Source organism: Neophocaena asiaeorientalis, unplaced genomic scaffold (assembly GCF_003031525.2).
Source record: "Neophocaena asiaeorientalis asiaeorientalis breed wild unplaced genomic scaffold, Neophocaena_asiaeorientalis_V1.1 scaffold132, whole genome shotgun sequence".
NCBI lineage: Eukaryota > Metazoa > Chordata > Mammalia > Artiodactyla > Phocoenidae > Neophocaena > Neophocaena asiaeorientalis.
This window is the reverse complement of record NW_020173393.1, coordinates 718,031-737,355: the sequence shown is the minus strand read 5'-3', so window position 1 is coordinate 737,355 and position 19,325 is coordinate 718,031. Positions and strand designations below refer to the sequence as shown.

At 41.6% G+C, this 19,325-nt stretch overlaps 1 protein-coding gene across 3 annotated transcripts in view; it reads left to right on the top strand.

Annotated features, from left to right (window-relative positions):
* EYA2 (EYA transcriptional coactivator and phosphatase 2) overlaps positions 1 to 19,325 on the top strand; it is a 176,926-nt gene that overhangs the window by 82,787 nt on the left and 74,814 nt on the right. For 2 of the 3 annotated variants that reach the window (XM_024746874.1, XM_024746871.1), the window contains exons 5-8: positions 1,427 to 1,494; positions 2,982 to 3,159; positions 12,670 to 12,812; positions 19,181 to 19,264. In XM_024746874.1, the coding sequence (XP_024602642.1) occupies positions 1,427 to 1,494; positions 2,982 to 3,159; positions 12,670 to 12,812; positions 19,181 to 19,264 (473 nt within the window). The remainder of the gene's footprint in view (positions 1 to 1,426; positions 1,495 to 2,981; positions 3,160 to 12,669; positions 12,813 to 19,180; positions 19,265 to 19,325) is intronic. The other variant, XM_024746873.1, reaches the window with a different exon arrangement.

Here is a 19,325-nt window from a genome sequence, read left to right as displayed (position 1 = left end):
CCTGAAATGACACCACACTCATTCATTCATTTACTCATTCATTCACTAAGTAGCATCGTCTAGTAGTAGTAGTCATAGTAGGAGCAGTATCACTTTTATCCCCATTTTACAGGTGGGACAACTGAAGCTCAACGAGGAGAAGTCATTACACTCATTCATTTAATTCAAAACATAATTATTACCACCTTACATTCTTTAGAATGGCTACAATTAAAAAAAACAGAAAATAAGTGTTGGCAAGGATGTGGAGAAATTAGAACCCTTGCTCACTGCTGGTGGGAATGTAAAATGATGCAACCACTGTGGAAAAACAGTATGGCGGGTCCTCAAAAAGTTAAAAATAGAATTGCCAAATGACCCAGCAATTCTACTTCTGCGTATATACCCCAAAGAATTGAAAGCAGGGTCTCAAAGAGACATTTGTATACTTGTGTTCATGGCAACATTATTCACAACAGCAAAAAGGTAAGAGCAAACCAGTGGCCATCAGCAGATGAATGGATAAAAATGGGATGTATATACACTATGAAATACTATTCAGCCTTAAAAAGGAGGGAAATTCTGACACGTGCTGTAACATGGATGAACCTTGAAGACGTTATACAAAGTAAAATAAGCCAGTCACAAAAGGATCGATACTGTATGACTCCACTTATATGAGTTCCCTAGGGTAGCCAGATTCATAGAGACAGCAAGTAGAATGGTGGTTGCTAGGGGCTGAGGGGAGGGGGTAAAATGGGACTTACTGTTTAATGGGCACATGGTTCTAGTTTTGCCGGATGGAAAAGGTTCTCGAGATGGATGGTAGTGACGGTTGCACAACGTCGTGAATGTACTTAATGCCACTTAATACACTTAAAAGTGGTTAAAATGATAAAAAATAGACAAACAGCAAGGTCCTACTGTACAGCACAGGGAACTATATTCAACATCTTGTAATAAGCTATAATGGAAAAGAATCTGAAAAAGAATAGATACATATATGTATAACCGAATCATTTTGCTGTACACCTAAAACTAACACAACATTGTAAATTAACTATACTTCAGTTTTTTTAAAAAATGGTTAAAAGGGTAAATTTCATGTTATGTACATTTACAATTTTTTTAAATAAATAAGTTTTAAAACATAATTATCGAGTACCAGAAACTGTGTTGGGTACACTCTCATTTATTTCTCACCAGAATCCTTTGAAGGTGTTATTTATATTTTATTCATTAATATTATTAATTTATTATTAATTAAAATATTATTCACGTTGTTCATTAATTCGTTGAGAGAACTGAGGTTCAGAGAGGTTGCCAGAGTCACAGGTTGCATCCCAACCTGTCGGAGGACCTCAAAGACCCCACCTTTCTGCTGCGTCTTTCTCCTCCATGTCCCTCTCTGACTGTAAAAAACCTCATCTGTCCCTCCTTCCTGCAGGCACAGCAGGGATCTATCAAGGAGCAAATGGACTGACCAACGCAGCTGGCTTTGGAACTGTGCACCAGGTAGGCAGAGCTCCCCACCCTTAAGTAGTCCCCTTAAATCCAGGTACACAGAGAGCCCCCTTGTACCTATGAGCCCTACCAGAAACCGTGTCTCTGATTCCCTGGATTTGGAGAACACAGGGGCCAGACTGTACCAACAGCCGTTGGAAAGATACAGTGTAGAGGCAGAGAAATTGGAATTGCTGGCAGATTTCCAAGATGACATGGACTGCGTTATATGTTCCATCTTGATCTGAGTCTAAGACACCCATTGACTGTTGAATCTGGGATGGATGGATGCAATAACCTGGGGTCTTTCACCAGACCCCAAGCTTCTCCAGGGTGAAATTATATCTTCTTCGCCTCTGCGTCCCAGTGTCGAGTGCCCGACAGAGTGGGAGCTTTATAAATCCTTGTTAGATTGAATTTAGTCAGCACTGTGAAGATGGATGGATGCTGGCTAATAGTCTGAGTCTCTTGGTTTCACTTAGAGAGTGAATTAAGAATTAACCCACTAAAGGTGGACGGGAACTCTGTGCACTATTGGTGCACCTTTCCTGTAAGAACCTTCCGTGAGCTGCTTGCAGGGTGGAGAAGCACTGCTTTGTGGTGGGGCTGAACATTTGAAACAATGACTGTTGTCGGGGAGTTGGACGATCTGGTCGGTTTAAGCAAAGCTTGATAAAGAAGATTGGCATTCTTCGATTTCATCTCCAGGACTCCCTCACAGGAGATTCTGGATCCCTAATGCTGTGTAGGCACTACTGTGTTTGCACAACACCCCCTCCCCCACCGTGAACCTAAAATGTCACCTAGTCTCCGGGGTATGTGTATGTGGTCTTCATTACTCATTCATTTGTTCACTAATTTTTCCAGTATTTATTGAGTGCCCATACGTGCCCAGCACAGCCGTGACCAAGACGGATGCTGTCAGGGCCACGTGCATGTCCCTCAGGGTCCACCTGTTGACCTCTAGCTGCCAGGCTCTGCACCCCTGGGCCCAAGGGTGTTTTCTGGAACCAATGTATACAGCAGGCAGGAAGTGCCAGGGAATTAAGTGTTCCCTGGGAGCAGCTCTCAAGCAAAGACTGGCTGGACTTGGTATATAAATACCCCAGCTCCCTTGCCCCTTGGGAGAGATCTTTCTGAGATGTGTTTTCTACCACCCTAGCATCTCCCTGGTAGAATTCAGCTCCAGTTCCCACTGGAGAAGCCCCTGTGCTGGCTGCCTTCCCTTCTCCCCTTTGCTGTCTCGCTTCCCTACTCCCCAACTGGTCTCTCCTTCACGCCCCAAATCCACTACTTGCACTTGAATCCTCGTCTTGGAGGTCTGCTTCTAGGGAAGACCCCTAGAGCTTTTATTCTATAAAGAGCCCCTAGAGCTTTTATTTTTATAAAAGCCCTCATAGAGCTTTTATTGTAATAGTGGGGAGACACAACAGACCCAGCCCGGGAGGCCCCTTACCCACATCAGCCTGACAGCCTTCCTCGTGGGTTTCCCTCTCCAGGACTATCCTTCCTACCCCGGCTTCCCACAGAGCCAGTACTCCCAGTATTACAGCTCGTCCTACAGCCCTCCTTACGTCCCGGCCGGCAGCATCTGCTCCTCTCCCCTCTCCACGTCCACATACGTCCTGCAGGAGGAACCTCACGGCGTCCCCAGCCAGAGTTCTGAGTCGCTTGGTGGTAAGTACAGTCACTGTCATGTGGTCATTCCTGGCTGTGGTCTGAGCTCTTATATGAAGGATGGACTGGACATAGGTCCCAGTTGTAATGAACCGGTCACCCAAGAGCTAACTTCATCTTTTGTTGGCTTTTCCGTGTGTGTGTGTGTGTGTGTGTGTGTGTGTGTGAGTGTGTGTGTGTGTGAGTGTGTGTGTGTGTGAGTGTGTGTGTGTGTGAGTGTGTGTGTGTGTGAGTGTGTGTGTGTGTGAGTGTGTGTGTGTGTGTATTTAATTGCACCCATGTTTAAAAGTTACAGATTTTTACCTAAAAATTCTAATGTCTGCCTTCTCTTGAAAGACGATCTGGTCACCCTAGGTCCACATTATTAAGTCACAATGCTTGTCTGGAGCTGAGTAATGTCTGCCCCGTTCAGACAGGGTACACACGACTCCACATCCAGGCCCCTTGGTGATGTACATCACTGTGCGACTAACTCGCCAGCCTACGGATTCATTCATTCGTTCCGTAAATCTGCTATGCACATGTCTTCTCTTTTATGAGATGATTTAGGCTCGTCACCACTAAATAACATGACAGCCATAAATTAGAACATCCAATGATAGTAGATATCATTGCATTTTATTCTTCTTTTCTGAAACCTCCTGTTTCTGGGGCTTTGTAGAAGCTGAACGAGCATGATGGTTTGTGAATGTTCATTCAATAAATATTTATTGGTTGATGGCTAGAGGAAGAACAATAGTGAAGACTCACCTCTTCGTTCCTGAAGTTCTTGGTGCAGCTGTTGCTTTTAGCCCTTGTATTTTCCATCAGTTGGGGTGAGTTAGATAATATTGGTTTGGTGACAAATGGAGACAATGTGGCCAAGCATTTTTAAGTCAACTTTGAAGGACGTTTAGGGTTTGAGCATTGATTTTGGTCATTGTGACCTCATCCCAGAGTATAGAATAAATGCCTAATACCCACATTCCAATTTCCAAATTGCTTCCTTGGAAGAGTTTGAAGTGTAACAAACTTTTCTTTGTCATAATCCTGAATTATCTTTGCCCATCCTGCTTTTCACAATGTGGCCTCGACACACTGGTTTCAGAAATGAAATATAAGCAGGAAATCTTCCAATAGACGCTACTATCTATCTATAATTTGATGGTGAACTGGATTCCAAAGACTTACTTCCCGGGAATTTGGGTCGTGTGGGAAGGTCGTTTTCGTTCCCCATCAGGAGTGAGCATAAAGGCTCATTTTGTGTCGTTGAAAGTTTTCTTTATTGTTTCCCCCTGTTCTTCATCTATCCCCTGGTCTAAGGTTCAACAATAAGTGGTTGAGATGGTTTTTACTGTGTGTCTAACAAGCTCACATAAAATCTAGTGACATAAATAATTGTCAGCTATAACCGAGGTCTCTTGCCTCTTCTCCCCAGTGTCCGTTATAAAGGAACGGCATTTAAGCATACTCGTTTGCCCACGCACATAGGCACACGCTTATGCACTCTCTTAAAATTTCCCATAAAAACTCCACTTTTGAAATTATCCAGGATCTGCTTGAGTGGTTGGTTCCAAATTCCAGAGGCTCAAGAGGTTTATATCTTACCGACAGATCATGCTCACTCTTTGCGTTGCCCGGATATGGTATCCTAATGCTCTTCTCCTCCCTGGCCCCCAGCCCTGCCACAGCACCATCTGCATCGACATGCATTAACAGTTACATTAAGCCCCAACAATTTGCAGATGATTGCAGGGCAGTTCGCTGATGGAGAGGGCAAAATCTGAACATCTGACGTTACTCAAGAGAAAAGACAAATCAGTAGTGGTTGCTTGAGGACTTTTTTCTTTTTAAGCTTTTAAGTATGTTACAAATTATCTAAAAAGAAGTTGTAGTATATTTTAAATTTCTTAGATCTTCTCCCTCAGTCAATAGAAGGAGGAATTTTTTTTAATCTCTCAAGAAGAAACTTGCAAGGTTCTTTCATGCAATTTGGCAGCATCTAACAAAATTGAAAATGCATGTACTCTTTAACCCAGTTATTCTACTTCTAGAAACTTATCCTAAAGATAAATTCCCACATAGGTACAAAGACTTAAATTAAAAGAATATTTTTTGAGCATTGCCATAGCAAAAGACTGAAAACAACGTAAATATCCATTAATAGGAGTCAGGTTAAATAAATGATGGCGTATCCACCACTGGCACACTATACATCTGTTAAAAAGAATAAGTAAGCTAGTTATATCTTCACTAATATGGATCTCTCTTTGCGCTATTGTGATATGTGAAAAACTATGATAGTGGCAGAACTATGTGCATGATATGATCCTGGAGTTTTTTTTCAATATAAGTATAGTTTAATACCTATATTTGCATAGGAAATTTCTGGAAGGATGCAAAAAAAACTGTTAACAGTCATTTTCTCTAGGGAGGAAACTAGAGGGAAAAGACTTGATGTAACAGACAATAGGCCACTCCACTTAACAGCAAAATTCACATTTTTTCACGTGCACATGAAACATTTACCAAAATAGACATATCCTGGGCCATAAATCATGAAGTCTCATTACATTTAAAAGGTTTCAAGGCATACAAAATATGTTCTCTGAAAACAGTGGAATTAAATTAGAAATAAATAGCAAGAAGATTTTCGGAAAATTCTCAAATAGTCAGAAACAAAATAGCACACTTCTAAATAACCCATGTGTGATGGTTAATTTTCTGTGTCAACTGTCCAGGCTATGGGATGCCCAGACAGCTGGTTAAACATTATTTCTGGGTGTGTCTGTGAGAGTGTCTCCGGAAAACACTAGTATTTGAATCAGTAGACTGAGTAAAGGAGATGGCCCCCACCAATGAGGGCAGGCATCATTTAAATCCAATGAGGGCTCATCTTATAGAACAAAAAGGCAGAGGAAGAGTGATCTCTCTGTCTCTTTTATTAAGCTGTGACATTCATCTTTTCCTGAGACATTGGGGCTTCTAGTTCTAAGCCTGTGGACTCCAAGACTTACATCAGTGGGGGCCCCTTTCTTATCCCCCACCCCTGGATCTCAGGCCTTCAGTCTCAGACTAGGAGTTACACCATTGGCTCCCCTTGTTCTCAGGTCTTTAGACTCAGACCAAATTATACCACCAGTTTTCCTAGTTCTCCAGCTTGCAAGTGGCAAATTGTGGGACTTTTTGGCCTCTGTAACTGCATGAGTCAATTCCTATAATAACTCTCCATATATATAAGTATACACACACACACACACACACACACACACACATACACACATATGTGTGTGTGTGTGTATATATATATATACACACATACATATGTTCTGTTTCTCTGGAGAACCCTGGCTAATACATCACAAGTCAAAGGAAAAAATCAAAGGTAAATTTAAAAGTATTTTGAACCTAATGAAAATGAAAACACAGCATATCAAAATTTATGGAATGTCACTAACACAGTACTTAAAGGGAAATTTGTGGCACTAAATCCCTATATTAGAAAAGAAGAAAGGTTTTAAACCAAGCACCTTATCTTCCACCTTAAGAAACTAGAAAAAGAAAGGCAAACTACACCCAGAGTAAGTAGAGGACAGGAAATAACAAAGATCAGAATGGGAATCAATAAAAAAACAGAAAAACAATAGAGAAAATTATTGAAACCAAAACTTGGTTCTTTGAGAAGACCAATAAAATTGATAATACTCTACACAAGCTGATATGGGGAAAAAAGAAAACATATAAATTACCAATAAAATGAGAGGTGACATCACTACAGACCCTACAGATATTAGAAGGCTAACAATGCAATAGTCAACAACATAGATGAAATGAAGAAATTCCTTGTGGGACAAAAACTTTTGAAGCTTGTTCAAGAAGAAATAGGCCTATATCTACTAAATAAACTGAATTTTTTTGTTGTTAAAAATGTTCCCATAAAGAAATTGCCAGACCTAAATGTCTTCACTGATTAATTCTACCAAACATTTAAGTAAGAAATATCAGTTCTACATTAATTCTTCAGGAAAATTGAAGAGGCAGGGATACTTCCGAACTCATTCTATGAGGAACGCATTACCCTGATGCCAAAACTAGGCAAAGACATTAAAAGAAAACAACAGACCAATATTTCTCATAAACATAGATACAAAATTTCTAGACACAATGTTAGCAAATTAGCCCAACTGTATATTAAAGGATACTATATAATGACTAAGTGAGGTTTATCTTAATGATGCAAAGTTGGTTTAAAATTTGAAAATTAATGTAATTCACCATATTAAGTAACTTGAAAGAAAAAAAAGAGATTATCTCAACATATGCACAGAAAAACATTTGACAAAATCTATCATTTGTTTCTGATAAAAATTCCAAATTAGGGGTAGAAAGGAACTTCCTTTATCAGAAAAAGGCATGCAGTGGACTGAATTTTTATATCCCTCCCCCCACAACTTATGTGTTGAAGACCTAATCCCCAGTGTAATGGTATTTGGAGGTGGGGGTATTTGTGAAGTAATTAGGTCATAAGGGTGGAGTCCTCAAAGTGGGATTAGTGCCCTAATAAGAAGAGGTACAAGAGAGATGATATCTCTCTGTCTCCCCACCATGTGTGGAGACAGCAAAAAGACATCCATCTGAAAACAAGAAGAGGATTCTCACCAGGAACCAAACTGGCCAGAGCCTTGATCTTGAACTTTGCAGCCTCCAGAACTGTGAGAAATAAATCTCTATTGTTTAAGCCACCCAGTCTATGGTATTTTTTTTTATAGCAGCCTAAACTGACTAAAATAGGACAGCTACAGAAAACCTACAGCTACCCCCCTAGGACCAGAAACAAGACAAGGATGTTACGGCAGGTGGGCTCCTTAGTTGTGGCTTGTGGGTTCCTCAGTTTTGGCTCGCCGGCTCCTTAGTTGTGGCATGCAGAGTCTTAGCTGCGGCATGCGTGTGGGATCTAGTTCCTGGACCCGGGATCAAATCCAGGCCCCCTGCATTGGGAGCACAGTCTTATCCGCTGCACCACCAGGGAAGTCCCTACGTTTGACTTTTTAAGACACTGCTAAATTGTTTTCCAAAGTGGTTGTACCATTTCACATTCCCACCAGCAGGGTTAAGGGAGTTCCAGTTGCTCTGCAACCTTGCCAACCTTTGCTATATGGTCAGTCTTTATAATTATATCCTTTCTAGGGGGTATGTAGTAGTATCTCACTGATGATTTAATTTGCATTTCTCTAATAACTACTACTCAGCATCTTAATCACGTGCTTTTTTTGCCATGCCTATATCTTCTTTGGTGAAATGTCTGTTCAAGTACTTTGCCCATTTCTTTATTGGGTCACTTGTTTTCTTATTATTGGTTTTGAGAGTTTTAAAAAATATATTCTGGATGGTTAATTTTATGTCAACTTGACTGGGCCAAGGGAGGCCCAGATAGCTAGTAAAACATTATTTCTGGGTGTGTCTGTGAGGGGTATCTCCAGAAGAGATTAGCATTTGAATCAGTAGGCTGAGTAGAGAAGAGCTGCCCTAACCAGTGTGGGTGGGCATCCAATCTATTGAGGGCCCAAATAAAACAAAAAGGCATAGGAAGGGCAAATTCTCTCTTCTTGAGCTTGGACATTCATCTCCTGCCCTCAGTTATTGGAACTCCCCGTTCTTGGACCTTCTGACTCAGACCGAATTATAATATTGGCCTTTCTGTTTCTCCGGCTTGCGCAAGGCAGATTGTGGGATTTCCTGGCCTCCATAGCCACATGAGTCAATTCTTATAATAAATCTCTATCTATATCATCTATATCTATCTGTCTATATCTACATCTATATCCTACTGCTTCTGTTTCCCTGGAGACCTCTAACTAATACAACTTACTTTATCATATATATGTTTTGCAATTATATTCTTCTGGACTGTGACTTGTCTTTTCATTCTCCTAATAGTGTCTTTTGAAGAGCAAAAGTTTTAAATTTTCATGAAGTCCAATTTATATCAAATATTTTTTCCTTTTGGGTCATGCTTTTAGTTTTATATAAGAGAATCCTTTGCCTAACCCCAAAGCACAAAGATTTTCTCCTGTTTTCTTATATAAGTTTTATATTTAGGTCTATGCTCTATTTTGTGTTAATTTTTGCATGTCATGTGAGGTATGCACTGAAGTACAGTTTTTTCTGGATATAGATATCCAGTCATTTTAGCATCTTTTGTTGAGAAGACTATCCTTTATTGCTCTTGAATCTTTGTCAAAAACATTCATATACATGTGGTTTATTTCTGCACTCTCTATGCTGGTCCACGGATCTACTGATCTACTGGTCTAGTCTATCTTTATGTCAATACCATACTGTCTTGATTACTGCGGCTTTGTAATAAGTCTTAAAGTCAGGTAGTGTTAGTATTCTAATTTTGTTCTTCTGTATCAGAGTTGTTAAGGCTATTCTAGGTCCTTTGTGCTTCCATATGAAGTTCAGGATCAACTTGGCAGTTTCTACAAAGAAAAAAGCCTGGGATGTTGACAGAGGCTGTGTTTGATCAATTTGTAGAGAATTGGTATCTAACAATAGTAAGTCTTCTGACCTGTGAATGAGATACATCTCTTCATTTACTGAAGTCTTCTTTAACCTCTCCAAGTAGTGTTTTGTAGTTTTAGGGGTACAAGTATTGCACATCTTTTGTCACATTTATCCCTAAATATTTCATATTTTTCGATGCTACTGTAAATGGCATTTAAAAATATTCTATTTCCTACTGCTTGTTGTTAGCATATAGAAATACACTTGGTCAACCAAATAAATATTTTTTTTTAAAAAAAAGGTCAAACGTAGACTTACCATATATCCTAGTAATCATGCTCTCTCATAAGAAGAAAGCTTATGTCTATACAAAGACTGATGAGTGACTGTTCATAAAAGCTTTATTTAGTCCAGCCAAAAACTAGAATCAACCCAAATGTCTATCCCCAGGTGAATAGGTGAACAAATGGTGATACATCCACACAATAGAATAGTACTCAGCAACACAAAGGAATGAACTATTGATATACATGACAACATGGATTGAATCTCAGAACAGTTATGCTGGCTGAAAGAAGCCAGACAAGTGTGTGTGTGCGTGTGTGCGTGTGTGTACACGCATACCGAGTGATGCCATTTGTTTAAAACTCTAAAAAATATAAACTAATTTATAGTGAAAGAAAGCAAATCCATGGTTGCCTGGGGGGGTAGCAGGAGGAAGAGACTATAAAGGAATTACAAGGAAACTCTTGGGTGCTGGATTTGTTCATTATCTTGATTGTGGTGATGGTTTCATAGGTGTGACCATATGTCAAAACTTACCAAACTGTGTGCTCTAAGTATGTGTGGTTTATTGTATGTCAATTATACCTCAACACAGTTGTTAAAGAAGTAAAAACATTAAAAAGGGAGAAATAAAAAGAGGGAAATGACTCCAAGAAAGATTCCTATAAATTGTTTTAGCATGTGTACCTCTGACTTTGGCCTTGAATTTTGACCCTTCATTCTCAAGAATGTATATGGTCAGAAAGGGCTGCTTTTTTTGGCACCCCTAATAAATTGACTCTACATAACACCTTATTGGGACATTTTGTAGTTAGCTGGTGTTTCCTCCTCTTTTTAATATTTGCCTGGATTTTAATGGGGCCAACAAGGGTTTTCTAAGCCTCCCTAGCCTTAGAACTACCTAGTGAATCAGGATAAACTTTATTTATGACTCTTAAGCATCTGTGAATTTATTTAGTGCCTGTTCCTCACCCTCCAAAAGAAAGTCTTTGCTAGTTTGATGTTTGGGAATCTCTAAGGCTGTATCCTAAAAATTTGGGGGAGTTGGAGACAGCCCAACAGTTCTGACAACTCAAACTCACATCTTTTCTTATTATGTCCTTAGTCTGCTAAGCAGTTTTATAAATATTAAACAAAAAAAAATTCAGTCCCTTGGGTTTTGGAGGGAAATATTCCTTCCAGGGTAGGAAAAAAATTAGTCCATTGCCAAGCATTTTTATACAAAAGCATTTTCCCCCCGATGATCCAAGAACTGGCAATTATGGAAGGAGAGATGGAGTCCACAGGGTACATTTGGGAGCTAAAACGAGCAGCTGTAAGATGAGAGCGGGATGGAACGTCCTCTAAGGTTCCGTGCTGGTTTACGGTTCTGTCACTCTAGTGACAAGGGCAGGCCCAAATTTTACTTCTGCCTCTACCACTAATTTGTAGGGTAACAACAGGATTACGTCATCTCACTAAGCCTCAGTTCCCTTGTTAGTTAAATAAAGATGATAAAGTCTAATAAGATGTATTTAAAACTTCTGTGCTTAAAAAACAACACAACTTGGATGCTGGCTTTGGGAACTGAGTGCTGGGAACAAGTGCTGCCCATTTGTTCATTCAGGATTATTAGACAATTGCCCAAGGGCAGGACCCTGGCAGCTTCTCAGTACACTGTGTCCAGAAACACCACCTCGATGGGAAGCCACAGGTGCCCACCCTCGGCCCTGCACCTTCTCACTGATCCCCATGTGTATGTAGGTGTAGTCAAGCCAGAGCACAATTTAAATCATTTACTGACATCTCCTAATTGCCAGCCCTGTGCTGGACGCTTTTGCCTATATAACCTCAAGTTGACAAATTTCTTAACAAGTAAAGCTTAAATGACTGGCTTTTAGTAGAGAAAGTGGAGCAAGCCGCCTAGGGATAGGAACCTAGAGAATTCTCCCCACACACGCCCCATTCACCCCAAGGGAGGGATCTCTTAAAGGTAGAAAAATTTGATGCCCAGCTACATATATATGTATATATATATATGTTATTTTCTTCCTTCTGTTTGTCTAGGGATTCTCGGGCTTTAGGATATATAGACAGTTGTAAACACAAAACTCCGTTCACTGGAATTGTAGCTCCCCAGCTGCCCCTGCCCTCACTTCTCTCAGATCCCTGCTCGGCTGTCCCCTTATCCATGAGGCCTCCCCTATGCATGGCACAGGGAGATCAGCTCGGTGCTTTGTGACCCCCTAGAGGGGTGGGATAGGGAGGGTGGGAGGGAGGCACAAGAGGGAGGGGATATGGGGATATAGGCATAACATGTAGCTGATTATTGTACAGCAGAAACTAACACAACATTGTAAAGCAGTTATACTCCAATAAAGATGTAAAAAACAAAAAAAATTAGTAACCTCCCAGCACTCCTGCACTCTTAGCCAATTCTCTATAACATATGTCCCCACCTGGCGTATTATATAGTTACTTGTCTGTCTAATGTGTCTCTCCTCTCTCTAGAATTTAGGTGCTATGGAACCAGTGCCTGGAACCATACCTACTCAGTAAATCTTTGCTGGATGTATGAATGATTATGAATGGGCGGTTTGAGGCACTTTCAAGAGTAATTCTGATTCTACGTGATCTTTGCCTTCGCCACTGCCTTGGGGACCTCCCACTTTGGAGTTAGATGGTTCTGGTGTAATAGTTCGTGAGAGGACACACTCAGCCAAGCCTCTGATATGTCTGCCCTTCCCTCTCCTACGCCAGGTGAATATAACACGCACAATGGACCTTCCACGCCAGCAAAAGAGGGAGACACAGACAGGCCGCACCGGGCCTCTGACGGGAAGCTCCGAGGCCGGTCTAAGCGGAGCAGTGACCCCTCCCCAGCAGGCGACAATGAGATTGAGGTAACTCAGAGGCTTCTGCCTGACTTGGTGAATGTCATCTCTACATGTGGCCGGAACAGGAGGCGTCGGGCAGAGTTCTGTCTGGGGGAGGATGGCCCTGTGTGTTCACAAAGAGCAGGAACAGAGCAAAGGGCCCTTGGTGAAAAGGAGGGAAGAATTCGGTTGGCCACACGGAAGCACCGTTGACTGGCCAGGCTAGGAAAAGTGACCCTAGAGATGGTAAAGATGGGTGATTCTCAAATGTGAGCCACAACAACATCCCCTGGGGGCCTGCGGAAACCCAGACGGCTGGGGCCACCCCTCAGAGTTTCCAATTCAGTAGATCTGGGGCAGGGCCTGAGAATCCACATTTCCAACAAATTCCTAGACAATGCTGAAGTGCATTGGGCAACACACTTTGAGAGCCTCCGGTAAAGATGACATTGGACAGTGGGCCTTCCCCACTGGGTTAGAGTGATCCTTAACCTTGGCTACATGGTACAATCACCTGGAATGCTTTTTAAAATTCAGATGCCCAGGCCCCCGGAGGCTGGCTCAAATAAGTTTGCATCATTTCTGTAATTCTGAGTTTCTCGGTGGTTCTCCATCTGGGCTGCACGTGAGAATCTCCTGGGGAATTTTGAGAAACCTTCATTCTCAAGCCCAGATCAATTATTTCAGATTCCCTGGGGGCGGGACCCAGGTGTCAGCATGTTTAAGCTCCCTAGGTGATTCCAGTGCAGCCCAGACTGAGAGCTACTGGTCTAAGGGATGCGCCAATCTTTATTATAATAAAGCAAGTGTGGAGTTATCGGTCAGGCAGTGACATTTTCCCAAGCAAACAAACAAAAAAGAACAGCATGCATGAAAGATGAGGAAGACCACTAGAAGGGACAGAGGCAAGATGGATGCCCCCAAAACAGACAGAAGCAACTGTTACCTATCAAGGGAGAAAAATGGGCACACGCACGAGTTCGTACTTGTTTGCAAAAGGCAGTCATTTTGCTGGCTTGAGTGTGCCATGGGCGTACATGGGTAGTGTTGGCAAAGCTTGAGTCACTGTCAAGATGTCCAAATGCAGCATCATCACATCCCTATTGATAATCCTGTACAAATTATGTAGCAGCTACAAAGTTCAGCTGGCGATCTCAGATAAGCTAAGAAATACCATTTTCATCATTTCCTTAAAATCAGTGTCGTTTTGACTCTGAGTCCCCACCCGCCAGGGTGATAGGAAATTCCATTGCATTAATGGGGCCTTTCCCCTCCCAGAATTACATGAGAATCTCAGGGTTCAAGTGGTCTCAGAACACAGAACCATAGCCTCTTTTGTCCATTGTGGCTTGGTGGCTGCTGCCTTTTTCTTTGTCAGTACCTGCAGTGGTCACTGAAAGTCCAGCTGTTCTCTGGGGTTTCCATGCCATATGTTGAGCATGGAAATCCTTGTTGAGAGTGAGAACATTGGAGTATTAGCTACGATCCTTTGGTTGCAAGCAACAGAAACCAATTCTGGTTACTTAAGCGAAAAAGGATCTACCGGGAGGGAACAGCATGGAGAGGAAGTGATACAACCAAGGTTAGAAAGAACAGTAACAGAGACCACGCTGGGGAAGCTGGGGAACCTTCAGGGTGCCGGCCCCTTCTGGAGAGCGAGATATTTGAGATTCTAGCGCCATGTCACTTGATGTCCGATTCCAAGGAGGCAGCATCCCATCGGCCTGGCCTGGATCCTCATGCCCCTGATTGGGAGTCTCACCGAGATAGCACACAAAGGGAAAAGAAAATCGAGATGCTCCTTCTAAGAAGGAGATGGATGCTGGGGACCCCAACAACAAATGGCCAATACCAAGACGCTTGATATTTAGCCAGTATTCACTGGTAGGGCTGTACTAGCTAACCAGTGTCACTAGTAGGGCTGTGCTAGTCAGCCAGTATTCACTAAGAGAGCAGTAGCAGTTGTTTATGGCTGGTGTCTGTTCCGATCATCCTAGAAAGTGTTAAATATTTTGAACATCACACTCGTCCCCTACACTCGGTGTACACAGCCATCTCCTCTGTGAGCTCGACTGCCCTCAGGACCTGCCAGAGAGCAAGTATTCCCACTGCTTATGGGACTCTTCTCAGTCCAGAGGATTCTGTTCTTGCTTTTCCTCTAATTCTTAAAGCCACCACCTTCTAAAACCAAGGAGACTTGGCACAAACCCTTCAGGGAGATTAGGCCTTGGCGCAAGGCTAGAAGAAAATGTACTCACTCTTGATCACGCTTGCTTTCTGCCTTCCCAGATGCCTGAGGATATTCTACCAGCTTGAAGTTGCAGAGCTATAGAAATCCTGGAGAGCAACACGTACTTTAATATTTTTTAAAAATGTATTCAATCACCTGACGTGGTTTCTGCTCTTGGTAGGGGACAGTGGGGGTGGAGAGACATTTTTCCATTAAGCTGAGAAGGGGGTGGGGGGGGCATGGAAGGATTATGGGGTGATATTATGCTGGAAACATCTGCTTTTTGATTCCAGAGTAAGTACCACTGGGCAGGAACAGTTGAAAAGGTGTGAGCTGTGTTTCCCCGCAGTGCTCAGTGACAGCACAGAGGTTTTGCATGGGTCACACCTCTTAAGTCTTTGGCACCGTTGCTAATGGCTGCAGCCCACGAGAGAGAAATTAGGTAGAGAAGTGGAAAGGAGGAAAATTCTGAGTATGTATTAGTTAAAATCCCTCGACTGCAGGTGCCAGAAACCAACCAAACTGGCTTAAGTGAAAAAGCAAAGTTTATTTTAAGGATACAGGGATTCTCTTAGAACCCAAGAGCCAAGGGTACAGCAAGTGTCAGCAAGATATTGGAACCAGAAGGTAGGAGGGGCAAGGAAACGCATTTACACCTTCTCTCCCTATGTTCCACAGTGTAGGTGCTAGAATCCCCAAGCGGTAGTGTCTTTTCAGTGGGCATGACTCTCCTCCAGGCCCCTCACTCTACTTCTGACTAAAACCAAGTCCTGCAGAAGTGTTGGGTCGTGTTTCCATCTCTCACCCCTCTGTTCCTCTCTCTCTGCAAACTGGGCTTCCCTGTCCTTCAGATCACATTGCTACCAACAGCCACCCAAAGACAATGAATTTCTTTCCAGGTCTCAATTTTGAGTTCCCAAGGAAAGGCCTCTGACCCAGCTGGGGTTAGGGGCTCACCCCTGGCCCAAACCCTGGTGGGCTAAAGAGTTAGGGTCACGAGCAGAGTGTCCACCAGGAACAGTATACCCACTGAGAATCTAACACAGAGAGATAGAATGGGGGACTAGGGGGGAAGAGGGACAGACCCTCTTCAGAGAGGATACAGTCAGTAAATTAAGGAGTCTGCATTAAATTTGAAATTACTTGATTTTTTAAAGAGTTCTCTTACCAAAATTTCTAAGTTTAACTGATCCAGCCTAGTTAGTTCAGATGAATTAGGACTTAGCGTATTTAAACCCCAGAAGCTCTCTTCAAAAACAGTGGTTTTCAAACTTTTTTTTGTACCATGACCCATAATAAGAACAGTACTTATCATCATGACCCAGCATGTACATGCACATAACTGTAAAAGGTCAAAAAATGCACAAAATAATATTCACTAAAAATTGTTTCTGAATGAATAAGTAAAAACTTATGGCTGTCTCATTATCTTAAATGAATCATTTCCATGTAAAAATGGACTTTGGCAAGGAGTTGGGCCAGTGGCGTGAATTGGGAGATGCCAAGATGGACACATGAGGCAAAAAAAAAAAATAATTCACAAAATAATATTCAAGTCTACTAATTGTTTTGAAAACCTGTATTAATTGACCTTTTTCCTTCTAGATACTACCTTTCTCTTTACTTTTAAAGGCATTACAAATGTGTAAATACAACCACTGACCCCCCCAAAGAGTTTTCCAAGGTGGTCCATTCAAGATGGTAGACCGAGTAGGTGCCTTTGTTGCCCCCAGCACCAGCTACATAAATGATCACGCAGGCCTTTTGTTTTTAGAAATAATGATCACCAGAAAAAATTATGAAAACCAGCATATAAAAAATTGAGGCCAAGATAAATGAATAGGATAAACTATGAGAGGTAATTTAAGAAACAGAAAAGATCTTAGAAAAATTCTGCTTGGTTTTCTTATAAAGATTCAAGGAGGTCTTGTATCCACAAAAAAAGAAGTGCAGGCTATTGGGAAAGGAACACTCAGAGACAAAGTAAAAGCTACTGTACATTTTTAAATGATAGTGAGAATCAAAAGTTTCATAGAAGGGTGGGCTTCCCTGATGGTGCAGTGGTTGAGAATCTGCCTGCCAGTGCAGGGGACACGGGTTCGAGCCCTGGTCTGGGAAGATCCCACATGCCGTGGAGCAACTGGGCCTGTGAGCCACAACTACTGAGCCTGTGCATCTGGAGCTTGTGCTCCACAACAAGAGAGGCCGCGTCAGTGAGAGGCCCGCGCACCGCGATGAAGAGTGGCCCCCGCTCGCCGCAACTAGAGAAAGCCCTTGCACAGAAACGAAGACCGAACACAGCCAAAAATAAATAAATAAAAAATTTTTTTAAAAAGTTTCATAGAAGGGTTGGAAGAGAAAGTTAAAGAAATCTCTGAGAACATAGATCAGAAAGACCAAATTACAGAACACTGTTTTTAAAAGATAAGTAATATCAATCCGAAAGATCTAATTTGTCTATTGGGAATTCCAGAAAGATGTAACAATGGGAAAGATTGGAGGACATTATTTAAAGAAATAGGCTTGAGAAATGTTTGAGTGCTGAACAGTATGAATGAAAAAAGACAACACCTAGATATATCCTCATGGGATTTGAGGATGCCAAGTATAAAGAAAAGAGCCTAAAAAATCCAAAGAGAAAAAAAGCAAAACCTGTAAAGAACTGAGGATCATGCAAAACATCAGACTTCTCATTAATCACGCTTGACACAAGATAGATTCTTTCAAAGATCTAGAGGGCATTATTTTCCAATTGGAATTCTGCACCCAGAGGAACCTTAGAGCGAAATAAAGACATGATCAGATTAGCAAAAATGCAGGAAGGTTACTTTCCATGCTCCTTTCAGAAGAAGCAACTTAAGGATGTACTCAAGCAAAACAAGGAAGAAAACCAAGAAAGAGACTTGGGATCCAGAAAACAGTGGATCTGACCCAGAAACGCAGTAAAGGGAAGTCTCAGGATGCTAGCTATGTAACAAGCCTGAAGATGATCCAGTCCACATTGGAACATTCTGTCACAGAGGAAGAACATCTTTGATACAGAGGATGTAGCTGAATTTGCAATTCGACTGAAGGCATGTTATTGGAAACAAGAAAAGAATTAAAGCAATTAATAAGCTCCAGCAAAAACAGAAAGTTATTCCAGACAGGCGTGATTCCTATGAACAAACTGAGATATGGCACGATTTTAATCAGGATGGAGTATAAGAAAGGAGAATACACATGACCTTGGTGGTAGGAACAGTCTCCTTAAAGTGGCTCTGGAGTTATGACATTAGATACATAGGGAAGGAAGTGAAATCCTAGCACATTACTTTGCTCTGCAGTGAACAGTAATCACAAGATGTACATAAATGCTCTATACTGGTCACCAACTTTTAAAATCAACATATAGACAGAGCACAGAAGTCTTAAGTACAATTATAAAACCCAATGCACAAACCAGCTTATCCACATTGACAATGCAAAAGTGAGGCTAAAGCTCAGCTCTTCAAGAGGCGAGGAGGTAGTGGGAACAGGTAGGGACACCAACGTCCATATTTTCCATATTGGGTTTGCTGTTTTAGCCAAGAGAAAATACCCAGTGCTGATGGGAATTGGAAATAGAGGGGTTCGCATATGTGAAAACTATAAAATTCTGGAGAAATGGGGGAGATTTACCATGAGCTAAACCCTCATCTTTCCCATTGCCCAGTCAAAAGATATTGTTTAAAGTTGGCAAATCAATAAGTAAAGGTATGTTATTTAGAGTTATAAAGGTAATCAGCAGAATTGCTAAAAACAGAAATGTTTAGAAGTAGCTGGGCTTACGGTGAGCAGTGAACGTACAATGGTAGTATTTCATTTTGTCAAATGAGTTCTACGATTTTTATTGCTTTTGGACTGAACTCCTCTTTCGAGCTTTTATGTGAAAGGCAAGAACAGGCGTCTTGGTTCTGGCATCTGTGGGTTGATAGGAACCCAAAAACTTGGCCATCAGAATATATTTTACACAACTGAGGTTGAATGGGGACTCGAGGATACATGCGTGAGTCACATGTTTTATAACTTAAAGATAATGTTTTTCAAGACATATTTTTCCTCCCAGGGAATTAATTTCTGCAGACATTAAGTCAAATGCAAGCAAGTGCATTTGTCTCCATTCTCTCCCTCTCTTTCATCACAGCGTGTGTTCGTGTGGGACTTGGATGAGACAATAATTATTTTTCACTCCTTACTCACGGGGACTTTTGCGTCCAGATACGGGAAGGTAAGAATCCATTTTGCCTCTTTTTTTTTTTTTTTTTTTTTTTTCCATGGTAATCATTGCC